This window comes from Typopeltis vanoorti, chromosome 19 (assembly GCF_054136105.1).
Source record: "Typopeltis vanoorti isolate ZY-2024b chromosome 19, IOZ_Tvanoo_1.0, whole genome shotgun sequence".
NCBI lineage: Eukaryota > Metazoa > Arthropoda > Arachnida > Uropygi > Thelyphonidae > Typopeltis > Typopeltis vanoorti.
Genome location: NC_143567.1, coordinates 58,934,950 through 58,949,059, shown reverse-complemented (window position 1 = coordinate 58,949,059; position 14,110 = coordinate 58,934,950). Strand labels below are relative to the sequence as shown.

Genomic DNA, 14,110 nt, shown 5'->3' with positions numbered 1-14,110 from the left:
GGTCTCTGGTCTTTGGTCAAGTGTTTTACTTCTGACCCAGCTCTCAGATTCATAAGTTAAAACTGGTTTGAACACTGTGTTGTATACAGCTAATTTAGTGTTCCAACTAATTTCTCTCTTATTCCATATGAATTTATTCAATTGACTTCCCACCATACCAGCTTTGCTGATTCTGTTGTCTATTTCTATATTTAATTTACAATCTTCAGTAAAAATCGTGCCTAAGTGGCTGAAATGTTTTACTTGCTCCACAGGTTCTCCATTCACAACACAGTTGACATTTTCAATGATTCTGCCTATTTTCATTGTCTTTGTATTACTGACCTTCATACCATATCTATTACAACAGCAATTGAATTTAGTCAGAGAATCTTGCAGACTTGTAGCAGATTTATTTAGAAGTATAACATCATCCGCATAAAGCAAAGAGCTGACATTAACATCTCCAATTTTGATATCAGGTTTAATACCACTTTCCTTCATAATGTGATCCATATAGATAATGAATAACAGAGGGGATAATGTACATCCTTGTCTCACACTAGATTTAATATTAAACCATATTCCTGTACTTCCTTCAATTCTAACTACTGACTTACAACTCAAATAAAGACTAAGAATTGCTTGATATAATGCCCCATGGACACCATACAACTGCAGCGTATTGAATAGCTTCTCTCTTGGCACCTTGTCATATGCCTTTTCCAAATAGACAAAACTTAAATACAGATCTTTGTTATATTCCCATGCTTTCTCGACTATTTGTCGTAAAGTGAAGATCTGATCCTGACAGCCTCTATTTGGCCTGAATCCAGCTTGTTCTTCACCATGCTTTTCTTCCACAATTCTTCTCAACCGTTTCTCAAGTATACTTGCATAGATCTTGCCAGGAACACTCAGTAGGGAAATTCCTCTGTAATTCTCACATGCAGTTTTATTTCCCTTTTTATATATGGGTACTATGAGAGCTCTACTCCAATCATCGGGAATTCATCCCTCTGTCCAGGCTTTCTGAACTATGCAGTGCAGCTTCTGTAAGACACTTATACCACCATACTTCAGCATTTCTTGTCGAATATCATCTACTCCTGCTGCCTTTCCACATTTCAAGCCTTCGATGGCTTTTTCTACTTCAAGTATGGATATGTATTCCTGACTGCATGCCTGGTCAGTGTTTTTTTTATCACTGTGCTGTCATCACTGCTTGTTTCATTTAGCAGTTTTTCAAAGTAATTACTCCATACTTCAAGGATATCTTTTTCTACCATATTCATGTCACCTTTATCATCTCTAACTCCTTTTACAGCAATCTTTCCTTCATTCCTAAGCTTCTTCAACAACCTCCAGAATATTTTGCCACCTTCTTGATATTTATTTTCTATATTCTTGCCCAAGTCCTCCCATGACTTTTGTTTAGCTTGTTTTACACACTGTTTAGCTTTCTTACATTTGTCTCTGTATTCTGTAAGAGTAAAAGCTGACTTATTTGCCAGGAACTTTTAGTATGCTTTCTTCTTTTCCTTCACTGCCTGTTTAACTTCCTGTGTCAACCAGGGAGTTCTGATTTTTTTATCCTTGCACACAACCTCACCACATGCCTCTCTGGCAGAATCAATCAATGTTTTCTTCAGAGTTTGCCAATGAATCTCCAAGGTTTGATTCCTGTTCTCAAGCTCTTTCATTTTCTTTTCAATAATCTTTCTGTATTTTAGTCCACAGTTCACATCTGAGAGCTGCTCAACTTTTATTCGCTTTAAAACTTTCTTACATGTTATTCTTTTCAATATGAAATTCAATTTTATCCTGCTCAAGACTAAATACTTGTGTAGAAGCTTAAGTGCTGTGAGGACATTATGTTGGAGGTTTAATGGATTTTTTACAACACTCAGAAAGAATTAAATTAAAATTTAATACTCCTATATTTCGTCCTAGTCACTAGGACATCTACGGGGATTACAAAAACAATTAATGTAACATGCACACAAAAACTTACAATACTAAGCCCAACCACGTGGGTGACACTAAAGTCCTATCTAGGTGGAGCGCCCTCTAAGGGTGGTAGTAGGTGGCCTGGAATGTAAGGTGGGACCTCTGGTGATGAGTGTTTCCCAAATCTTCGGAAGCTTAATGCAACCGTATTTGTTAAGATTTGGTTGGTTTCTGAGAGCTGCTGCTGCTTCTAAAAAGAAGTGCCGGTGCTCGATGTAATGGTTAATGTCGAACGGGGGATCGGTCGCTTACCGTCGGAGGTAGCCAACATCCTTGCTCACTCTTCGCCTCCAAAAATTAACTTATGTCCAATGCATGGCTCTCCAGAAACTACGCAAAGAAAAAAGTATTGTCATCACCAGAGCGGATAAGGGTAATGCCACAGTTGTTCTTAATACCAGCGAATACAATCGTAAAATGAACACTATCCTCCGTGATCGCGCTACCTACATCCCGCTAGAACATGACCCCACAAAAACACAAGTTAAGAAATTAAAAATCTTACTTAAAAAAGTAACCTCCTGGCCCCCTGACGTCACGAAAAAACTTAAACCTTTCCGCTCCCCCCCCCGAATATACGGTTTACCAAAAATCCACAAACCCAATTCCCCACTCAGACCTATAGTAGATGCCACCAATGCACCTTGTTACAGACTGTCTAAACAGCTGGCCAACTCTCTGTCCCCCCTCACCGGAAATTCAGCTTTCTATATAAAAAACTCGACCCACTTTAAAGCCCTCACAGAAAATTTAACCTTGAACAATACAGACATATTGGTAAGCTTTGATATCTCCTCTTTGTTTACCAATATTCCCTTAACTGACACTTTATCTCTCCTAGAAAACGTTTCCCCCTCTGACATCTTAGATCTCTTTTCCTTTGCCATCAAGTCTGGGTATTTCTCTTGGAATAACAAAATCTACAAGCAGATAGAAGGAACTGCCATGGGTTCCCCCCTCTCACCCCCCCTTGCCAATTTCTTTATGGAAGATTTCGAAAAACGAGCCATAGACTCAGCCCCACTCAAACCTTCTATCTGGCTAAGATATGTAGATGATGTGTTCTCTATTTGGCCTCATGGCCCAGACACGTTAGACTCCTTCCTTGGTCATCTCAATAGCCTACATCCAAGAATCCAGTTTACTATGGAAAAGGAAAAGAACAATTGTTTACCCTTCCTAGACACCTTAGTCACGCGCCTGGCCAATGATACACTTGCCTTCACTGTATACAGAAAACCCACACACACAGGCAGATACATTCACAAACTCTCCCACCACCACCCCTCACAACAATATGGCATCATTAAAACCCTTACCAAGAGAGCCCACAATCTTTGTTCCAGTGGAACCGCCCTCACTACTGAGCTTAACCACATACACAGAACTTTCCTCTCCAATGGCTACAGTGAACACAGTATCAAAAAAATAATCAATTCCTCCCCCATTCCCCATCCCTCTCGTCAACAAGAATTTAAAAATGCCATCACCATAACCTACATCTGAGGCACTTCGGAAAAAATAGCCAAGATACTAAAAAAGTATAACCTACACACAGCATATAAGCCCTACCGCAAACTTCTTACCCTTATCCGTTCTACAAAAGATCAGCTCCCCCTCTCTCTCTCTGCCTGGAGTTTACAAAGTACCCTGTTCCTGTAAGCTTGCGTAATTTGGACAGACAGGCAGATCAGCATCCATCCGCCTAGAGGAACACAAGTCGTACATCGTTAAACACAACTATGGCCATTCAGGCTTGGCTGACCATGTTTTGGACACCACCCACAGAATATCATGGAAGAAAACCACCATGCTCCACCACAGCAAATTCAAGAAAGAGACTTTTCTTAGAAGCAGCAGCAGCTCTCAGAAACCAACCAAATCTTAACAAATACGGTTGCATTAAGCTTCCGAAGATTTGGGAAACACTCATCACCAGAGGTCCCACCTTACATTCCAGGCCACCTACTACCGCCCTTAGAGGGCACTCCACCTAGATAGGACTTTAGTGTCACCCACGTGGTTGGGCTTAGTATTGTAAGTTTTTGTGTGCATGTTACATTAATTGTTTTTGTAATCCCCGTAGATGTCCTAGTGACTAGGACGAAATATAGGAATATTCAACAATAACATAGTCAATGAGACTTTTCTTATTCCTAGCCTCTTCTCTTCATGTGAATTTGTGCACATTTTTATGTTGGAACATGGTGTTAGTAATAACCAGTCCATGTCCTGAGCAGAAATCCAACAGATATTTGCCATTATTATTAGCTTTGCTCTTTTCTCCAAATTTTCCCAAAATATTTTTGTATGTCTCACAATCATTTCCTACTCTGCTATTTAGATCCCCAACAAGGACCTACTTTTCCTTTATCATTGTGTCAGTTGCTTTTTCTAAAGCGTCAAAAATTTCCTCCACTTCTACCTTAGTAGAACCTTCTGTGGGACCATAGGCACAAATTAGTCTCATTGTCCAGTTCCCCATTTTCATATTTGCCCACATTACTCTACTTGAGACTGACTGCCATTCAAGAAGATTAGCCTCGTATTTTGTGTTGAATACTATGGCTACTCCTTCTTTTCCTTGATTGTCATTGCCTGAATATAACATTTTGTATTTATTGCTCAGAAAGATCTCACCAGTTTTGGTCTTTTTTGTTTCAGTCACCCCTATTATGTCGATCTGGTACTTATCTAATTCCTCAGCTAGCTCCGTTTCTTTGCCATTCAGGCTTCTTATGTTGATAGTACCGATCTTTAACTCTGGTGATGTTGAGTTGGGGTTTGTTTTCAGATTTGTTCCAGTAGCTGACTTTTCGCTGTTCACCCTGGTTCCCTGGCGAAAACAACGGGGGCCTTGTTTAACCGGGTGACGCCCCAGCCAGCATGAAATTATTTTGTCATGTTGTACCATCATTTTTTATTTTGGTTTAACCAATAAGAAAATAGAATACAGTTTTTTATTGCAGTTAAATTAATTGCCTTGTTAGTCAACTAATAATATTGAAACAAACACTGGTGAAATATTTTTATTACAACAAAATATATCATTTTGACAAGAAATTTTATCAATATAACAATATTTGTACACACCTTTGTTTACAATTTTAATTAACTCATCATCATCAAATTCCTGACATGAACCCTCAACAGGTGTACAGGATATTATGATAATACTACATGAAGAACTTACATCATTACTAACTTCCTACAAACAATTTTCCTCCAAATCAATCTGATACCTTTCAAGACTCCAACATCATTATCAGATCTTATATTTCTATTTTCTAAGGCACTTTTTACTGTATCAATCCACCTATATCTTTGTCTTCCTCTGGGCCTTTTTCCTGCCAACCTGCTAGAGAACACTTGTTTAGCTAATCTTTCCTCTCCCATTCTGTTTAAGCGACCATATCATAGCTATTTTCATTGTCTTTGTCCTGAGATTAGCTCTGCTAACACGTTCACGGATGCTAGCAATGTCTTGTTCTTTCCTATTATTCTTGTTTTTAATAAGATATTGCCATTGATGCCATCTGTTCAAGCTCCTAATCTATCTCAGGACTCTCATATCTGTGATCTCTAGTCTTTGGTCAAGTGTTTTATTTCTAATCCAGCTCTCAGATCCATAATTTCAAATTCGTTTGAACACTGTCTTTCATACAGCTAATTTAGTGTTCTGGCTAATTTCTCTCTTATTCCATATAAATTTATTCACTTGACTTCCTACCATACCAGTTTGTTGATTCTGTTGTCTATTTCCGTATTTAATTTACCATCTTCACTAAAAATCATACCTTAGTAGCTGAAATGTTTTACTTGTTTTATAGGTTCTCCATTCACAATGCAGTTGATATTTTCAGTGTTTCTGCCTATTTTCATTGTTCTTCTCTTTTTAATGCTGACCTTCATACCATGTCTATTACAACAGCAATTGAATTTAGTTAGAGAATCTTGCAGACTTGTAGCGGATTTATTTAGAAGTATAACATCATCCACATAAAGCAACGAGTGGACATTAACATCTCCAATTTTGATATCAGGTTTAATACCACTTTCCTTCATAATGTGAATAATATAGATAATGAATAACAGAGAGAATAATGTACATTCTTTTCTGGCACCAGATTTAACATTAAACCACCTTCCTGTACTTCCTTCAATTCTAACTGCTGACTTACAACTCAAATAAAGAAGAAGTATTGCTCAATTGAAACCATATAACTGTAGCATTTTGAATAGCTTTTCTCTTGGCACCTTGTCATATGCCTTTTGCAGGTTTACAAAAAACTTAAATACAGATTTTTGTAATATTCCCACGATTTTTCAACTATTTTTCGTAAAGTGAAAATCTGATCCTGACAGCCTCTATTTGGCCTGAATCCAGCTTCTTCACTAAGCTTCCGTTCCACAATCCTTCTCAACCGTTTCTCAAGTATAATTGCATAAATCTTACCAGGAACACTGAAGTAGAGAAATACCTCTGTAATTTCATATTCAGCTTTATTTCATTTTTTATGAATGGGTACTATGAGAGCTCTATTCCAATCATCTGGAATTCGCCCCCTCTGTCCAGGCCTTCTGAACCATGTAGTGTAGTCACTGTAAGACTTTTATATCTCCATTCTTGAGTATTTTTGGTTGAATATCATCTACTCCTGCTGCCTTTCCACATTTCAGGCTTTTGATGGCAGTTTCTACTTCAAGTTTGGATATGTATTCCTGACTGCATGCGTGGTCAGTGTTTTTTACCACTGTGCTGTCATCACTGCTTGTTTCATTTAGCAATTTTTCGAAGTAATTACTCCATACTTCAAGGATATCTTTTTCTCCCGTTTTCATGTCGCCTTCATCATTTGTAACTCCTTTTACAGCACTCTTTCCTCCATTTCTAAGCTTCTTCAACAACCTCCCGAATATCTTGCCGCCTTCTTGATGTTTATTTTCTATGCTCTTGCCAAAGTCCTCCCATAACTTTTGTTTAGCTAGTTTTACACAGTGTTTTGCTTTCTTACATTTGTCTCTGTTCTTTAAGAACACAAGCTGACTTATTTCCCAGGAACTTTCGATATGCTTTCTTCACTGCCTCTTTAACTTCCTGTGTCCACCATGGAGTTCTGATTTTTCTGTTTGCTAACAATCTCACCATATGCCTCTCTGGCTGAATCAATTAATGTTTTCTTCAGGGCTTGCCACTGAATCTCCAAGGCTTGGTTCCTGTTCTCAAGCTCTTTCATTTTTTCTTCAATAATCTTTGTGTATTTTAGTCTACAGTTCACATCTGAGAGCTGCTCAACTTTTATTCGCTTTAAAACTTTCTTACATGTCATTCTTTTCAATATGAAATTCAATTTTATTCTGCTCAAGACTAAATAGTGATCACTTCCAATTTCAAATCCTCTGTACACTCTGGTGTCCTAAACCAGGGAAAAAACATAACTATAAACAATAACATAGTCAATGAGACTTTTCTTATTCCTTGCCTCTTCTCTCCATGTGAATTTGTGCACATTTTTATGTTGGAACATGGTGGTAGTAATAACCAGTCCATGTCCTGAGCAGAAATCCTCATTTTCCCAAAATATTTTTGGTATGACAATCATTTCCTACTCTGCTATTTAGATCCCCCAACTTTTCATTTTTCATTGTCAATTACTTTCTCTAAAACCTCAAAAAAATTCCTCCACTTCTATCTTAGTAGAACCTTCTGTGGGAGCATAGACATAAATAAGTCTTATTATCCAGTTCCCCATTCTGATATTTGTCCACATCTTCTACTTAATATTGTCTACCATTCAAGAAGATTAGTCTTGTATTTTGTGTTGAATATTATAGCTACTCCTCATTTTCCCTGATTGTTATTGCCTGAATATAACATTTTGTATTTAATGCTTAGAAAAATCTCACCAGTTTTGATCTTTTTTGTTTCAGTCACCCCTATTATATTGAACTGGTACTTATCCAATATCTCAGCTAGCTCCATTTCTTTGCTATTCAGGCTTCTTAAATTGATAGTACCGATCTTAAACTATGGTGATATTGAGTTGAGTGTGTTTCTGGATATGTTCCACTAGCTGACTTTTTGTTGTTTGCACTGGTTCCCTGGCAAAAACAACAGGGGGGGCCTTGTTTAACCAGGCGACGGCCCAGCTGGCACGAAATTCTGTCAAGTTGCACAATAATTTTATATTGTTATTTAAGCCAATAAGAATACAATTTGGTTGGCTAAATCCCAAATTGACAACCCATCCTCATTGTTCAGTATCCAGATAAATTCCTAATAGGGTGCACCACGAGAAGGTGGTCAGAAGCCCTGGTCAGTTCTTCACATTCCTTTAAAGGCTGTGCGGAGGGCTCCTTTCAGTTATGCAGCTTTGATCCTTAAGTACCCCTTTAATTAACTCAACTAACAAAAATGTCTTATTCGTATTCATACGAGTTTTCATACTGAACAGAAAAAAAACATCTACAGCCATTTTAATTTTTATATAATAATATAACTACAATAACTATTATTCATGCAGTACCTCTCTTTTAATTCATTCATTGACAAAGAATTTATGACCACCTTTGGTAACCTGCTCTGTTCAATTCATTCACCACTCTCCAATTTAAAAAAAATTTCTTCACACCCTTACTAAAACACTCTTACACAACCTATAGAGACAACCTCTTGTTTTTTCTCTACTTGCCATTTATCAAAAAAATTTTTTTTTGATAAATGGCATTTTTTTATACCATTTATAAAATCCCTTTAGCAACTTATCTTTCTATAATGGCGCATATTTTTAAGGCTGTGATACAACTACACCTTGATTGCTGTGTACAGGTTTCCTGCTGATGAAATAAAGAAGAGACCTCTCACCATCATGGTCCTTCCTTACCTCTGAATCCTGTCCATTATTCCCTCATCAGGAAATAATAGAGAATGACAGGTAGAAAAAGAGGGAACTTGATATAGGAAATGATATATAAGAAACTAATAGGCAAGCTAAACATCAAAAACTTAAGTTTAAATTAAAAAAAATTAATTTCTTACCTTTTGCAGGGAATCTAAAGAGAAGCGCATAAACCAAATTTCACATTCTTTAAATTCAAACCTATGTAAAACTGTAACTGCTGTGTCAGTGTGTTTAACTTCAGTTTCTTCAAGTTGACCAGGTTTCCAACAGACAATGCAATTTTCGCATGACTAAGTTCAAAATATATAATAACTTAAATTCAACTTAAGTGGCATATTATTATATATTTGACCTAAAATAGTTTAAAAAAGTCCATGTAATCATTATACGAGAGCAGTCTGAAAAGTTCTCGGCCTAACAATGAAAACACAAATTTATAATTTCAAAATTACTTTTATTTTAACATAATCTCCCTTAAGACTAATACATTTATTCTAGCGATGCTCTAGTGGTTCTAAGAATCCCTCTACAAGCTGCAATTACCTCTTGATTCGAAGAAAAAAAATTGCTGACCAGCGAGGAAGAGTTTTAGTTTTGGGAAGAGACAGAAGTCAGAGGAAGCCAAATCTGGGGGAATAGGGTGGATGTTCCATCAATTCATAGTGCAGATCCCTTAATTTTCCCATCGCCAAAACACCTTTGTGGGCAGGTGCATTGTCCTGATGAAAGATGATTTTTTTCTTCTGCAAACCGAGTCTTTTCTCACATATTTTTTCGTCTAGTCTGGTTAAAAGATTGGAATAATATTCCCAGTTATTGTTTTACCCTTTTCAAGATAAGTAATAAACAAAATGTCTTTAGCATCCCAAAACACCGATGCCATGATCTTTCCTGCTGATGGAACCGACTTTGTCTTCTTTGGCACTGAACAACCGACTTCTGTCCACTGTTTCGAAACGACTGCTGTTTGGATTCTGGCATGTAATGGTGAATCCAAGTCTCATCCATACTAATAAAATCAATGCACAAAATCAGTTTTATTCTTGTTAAAATGCTCCAAGCACTGTTCAGAGAGTTTTGTTGGATCCTACTTCGTCTTAATCTATACCTCGGATCCAACATGATTACTATTACGATGTTCTTAACTAGAAAATAGTTGCTAGTTGATTTCTAATTCAAATATAGAGAAAATTTATATTTAAAGACTGCGCCACTCTATATCTGAATTAGTTCAAGAATTGAAGAAAAATCAACCTTCAACTATTTCTCCTTAAAATATATACTGGCTGAGTATATTTAAGTTATTTATCTCTCCTGCTTTGGTTCGAATATTTTATGAATGGTGCAGTAAAAGAGATTCAGGCAAAATACAACATTAGATTAACAAAACAAACATTTAATTTTATAATCACAAATTATACACTTAAGATCAAAATACTAAATAAGTTATTATAAACACTTCAGCCTTTCTGATAATGCTGTCATACAAATTCAGACAATGGTAAATCTGTTATCTCTAATACAGTCTTCACACAGTTCACTTAACACTTAATAAAGCTTAATGTCATAAAATTCCTTAGTGATCATTCACATTAACATCTCATAGTTTTTTTTTTTAGTTTCAAATACAATTTATTGGTAGCAATACTTTTTCACAAGCTTACACTTTTAAATCTACGCTTCAGCTAACCTCCGCAACAGTTACTGTTAGTATAGGGATATTCTAGGATGAAACTCACACACTTCTCTGTATAGAATTATTAAAGGTTGGAATAATCTTCTTTCTTCATGAACTTACACACAAACATTTTTTATAACTGTAAACACCTTGAGCAGTATACGGCACTCATGTAAATAAATCTTCTAAGCAATAACTGAATTAATCATTGGTCACAATACACATAAACAAACGTTCTTGCATGAAAATACTACTGATCACTTATGAATTAAGGCAATACACAATAATTCCTTAACTTGAGGTTTTGTATGCATAGCTGTTCATTCTTCCTGCATTCATTTAATTCTTTAGGCAATATATTTCTAAGCACAGCTAATGGTAAATTTCAACTTTACAGCCTCTACTATTCGCTAATAACTCTGTACTTTGCTTCAAGGTTCTGTATGTCCTTGAAAGGTCGACCCTGAAATCGAATCTCAACTAAATATCGCTAGTCTATTTAGTAGTCACTCAGCTGTCTTCCGTAGCTATAATTGTTATCCTACAATTTATTAGCTAACCGCCTCTCGACTAGTAGACTTTATTAGCTGCTTGAGTGACTTGCTGACTCGCTATTATCGCACTGTGATTCCCAAATGCTCCGATTCCAGCCTAATGCTAATCCTCTCCTTTCTCTCTCTAATCTATCTCTTAATTTTTTCCTTTAATTCCAGCGTTCGTTCATCGCTTATATATCTCTTCTTCCCACCTAAATTATTCTCGTGATTTCTTTCTAAAACTCTTTTCAATAAACCTTCTCCTCACGTGGTGTTCCAAAAATGTGCTCGCTCACTTACATACGTTTCCATGACAACCAAACAAAATATAATAAAATTGAGGTATTGCATAATGCTAAACTTCTACAAATAGGAATAAATAAAGAATATTTATATTTCAATTAATGCACAGTTAAATTATCAAATACAAGTTCTTGTAATATTAATATAGTAATAAATAAAATAGCTTAATATTTAATACAGTCTTTTCATTATTAATACATATATCTTTGATTAAATAATTAGATATTAGACAAAATTAAAGTAGTTATATGAATATTAAATTGTAAAATAAGTTGTTTACATTAAATATTATTTACAAGTCTAGCCTTTGTGATGGAAGATCATGTTGGATTCTGAAGCAAATAATAATTACTCTAATCTCTACATAATCAGAATCCAACAGTTTCATGCGAGTGCATTTTTGATCTGCTGTGAGCAAGAGTGGCACCCATTTTGTGCAAAGCTTTTTCATTTGCAATTCTTAATGCAAAATATATCCTACACGTTCTTTTGAAATGCGTATAGTCTCAGCAATTTCATGCACTTTGACTCTCTGGTCATCCAATACCATATTGTGCACGTGATCAATGGTTTCTGGTGTTGTTACACTTTTTGGACGCCCTTCACATGGATCATCTTCAAGGCTGGTATGGCTACAGTTAAACTCAGCAGTCCATTTTTTAATTGTTGAAAACGAAGGAGAAGAGTGCCCATAAACTTTTATGAACTTCGAATGAATTTCTTTTAGTGCCAAAAGAAATTCATTTACAAAAAATTTTATAACCGTACGATACTCAATTTTATCCATTTCAAGGTATATAGACAACACTTTTGGTTCAGACAGCTGTATAAAACAAACTACTTTTATTTAATAGATATTTGATAGAATGACTTGCAATTTCACATGGATGCTTATGGTTGAGGCTGAGAACTTTTCAAACTACCCTCATAAGATTTAAAAATAATATTTAGATATATTTCGCAATATGTAAAGAACTCCAGATTCATTTCAGATTCTGTCTGTGTATAAGCAATTTCTGAGAGATAGATTTCACTGAAATTCAGTATTTGGAATTTTTACAAAAATCAGTTAAATTATCTTTTTTTTTTTTTTTTTTTTTTTTTTTTGTGTGTATGTGTGTGTGTGTGATCTACATCATTTATAGGAGCAAAACTTTTTGAAATTATGCATAATGATAACTCTGGATTATGATGAAAGACATTAATTGAAATTTAATATTTAGGATCTCATGAAATTTGTCAAATCATTTCACAGTTTCAAATGGACCAACTATAACAATAAACTAAGGCAAAATAAATTACTGTATATGCCGGCGTATAAGATGACTCTCAAATACTACAGAAAACCCCCCTTGAAATCATGGGTCGCTTATACGCAAGTATAAAAAAGGGAAGCTTAATTTCTTGGATTAACATTTAGGTAGTTATAATACATTGTTATATAAGAAAATAGGCAGTGTTTATAAACAAATCAGATTAATTTTTTGTTACATAAATTTATTTAAAATATTACAATAGATGTAAGTCTTAAAAAACAAATAATAATTATTAACCTCAATTTTCATGTTAATTTTCTTCATCATCTGTTGAAAATATTTCTTCAAATACATTGTTTAAACGATCCTCATGTAGATCCTGGTGAATTGATTTCGTTTTCATCATCGTCATTTCCAATATTTGCCAATAGAAATTTATGTTCTTGTCTCAACTGAATAATAAATTTTATGGAAACTGGTAAGTTTGTGGTTAAATTCTGCTGGTAGTTTTTCAGTAATTTTCGTTTTCTGTCGTATTACCAGATTTTGTCTGTTCATAAAATGATTACACCATCCAGAAGTAGCTTGAAATTCTATACTTTCATCCGGATTCAATCTTGACCATTTTAGTGCATATGCTCTAATCATATTTCTTGTAACGAGATAACCATTTTGCCTTCGTTCGAATACCCATTCTGCAACGTGATTTTCCAGTTGCGGCCATCGGCGATCCCCATTCTCATCGCACATTTTTGATTTGGAAATATTTTAAAAATATCTTCTTTCTTCCTCCATTCTGTTACCATCTTCTCGGTTATGTCAAACTTTCTTGTAGCAGCACAGTTATTAGTTTGCTTTGCCATTTCAATTACCTTTATTTTAATTCGAGCTTCATACTTTCTTCATTTTGTTACTGGTTCCATGATTTTAAATGATAACAATTTTAATAATTCTAAAATTTAAAAAAAAACTGCAAAATTAATAATTAAAATTGGGGCTAACCACTTCTAATTAGGGTAATTCGGGTAAATACTAAATCTATGCTATGCAAAAAAATAACGGATATGCACAGATAGAAAAATAATGGATATAGCAACAATACTTAACGTTGCATTAATACAAGAAAGAAGAAATTGGGGGGTCGTCTTATACAACTGACATAAGCTTAAAATAGCCTAAAATTTAGGCCTCGTTTTATACACTGGTCATCCTATATGCTGACATATACAGTTGCAGTACACCAAAAATGTGCTTATGTTTCAAAAACCATGCTCTTATGAAGTATTGATCAGATTGTTACAAAAGTACTGCTCTTTAGATAGAGCTCTCTGAATACTGTACTCTGTCACAAATGACAGCTGATATATATATACAGCACAGTTATATATCAACTCTATATTAACAATTGCACGGTTTGTATGTTAACAATTATAAGAGCCTGTTAAC

General features: G+C 35.2%; 1 protein-coding gene across 1 annotated transcript in view; it reads right to left on the bottom strand.

Annotated features, from left to right (window-relative positions):
* The window catches only part of LOC150096149 (polycomb protein eed-B-like), a 196,477-nt gene that overhangs the window by 34,532 nt on the left and 147,835 nt on the right, over positions 1-14,110 (bottom strand). The window contains exon 10 of the mRNA XM_090409523.1: positions 9,029-9,181. Within this exon, the coding sequence (XP_090265649.1) occupies positions 9,029-9,181 (153 nt within the window). The remainder of the gene's footprint in view (positions 1-9,028; positions 9,182-14,110) is intronic.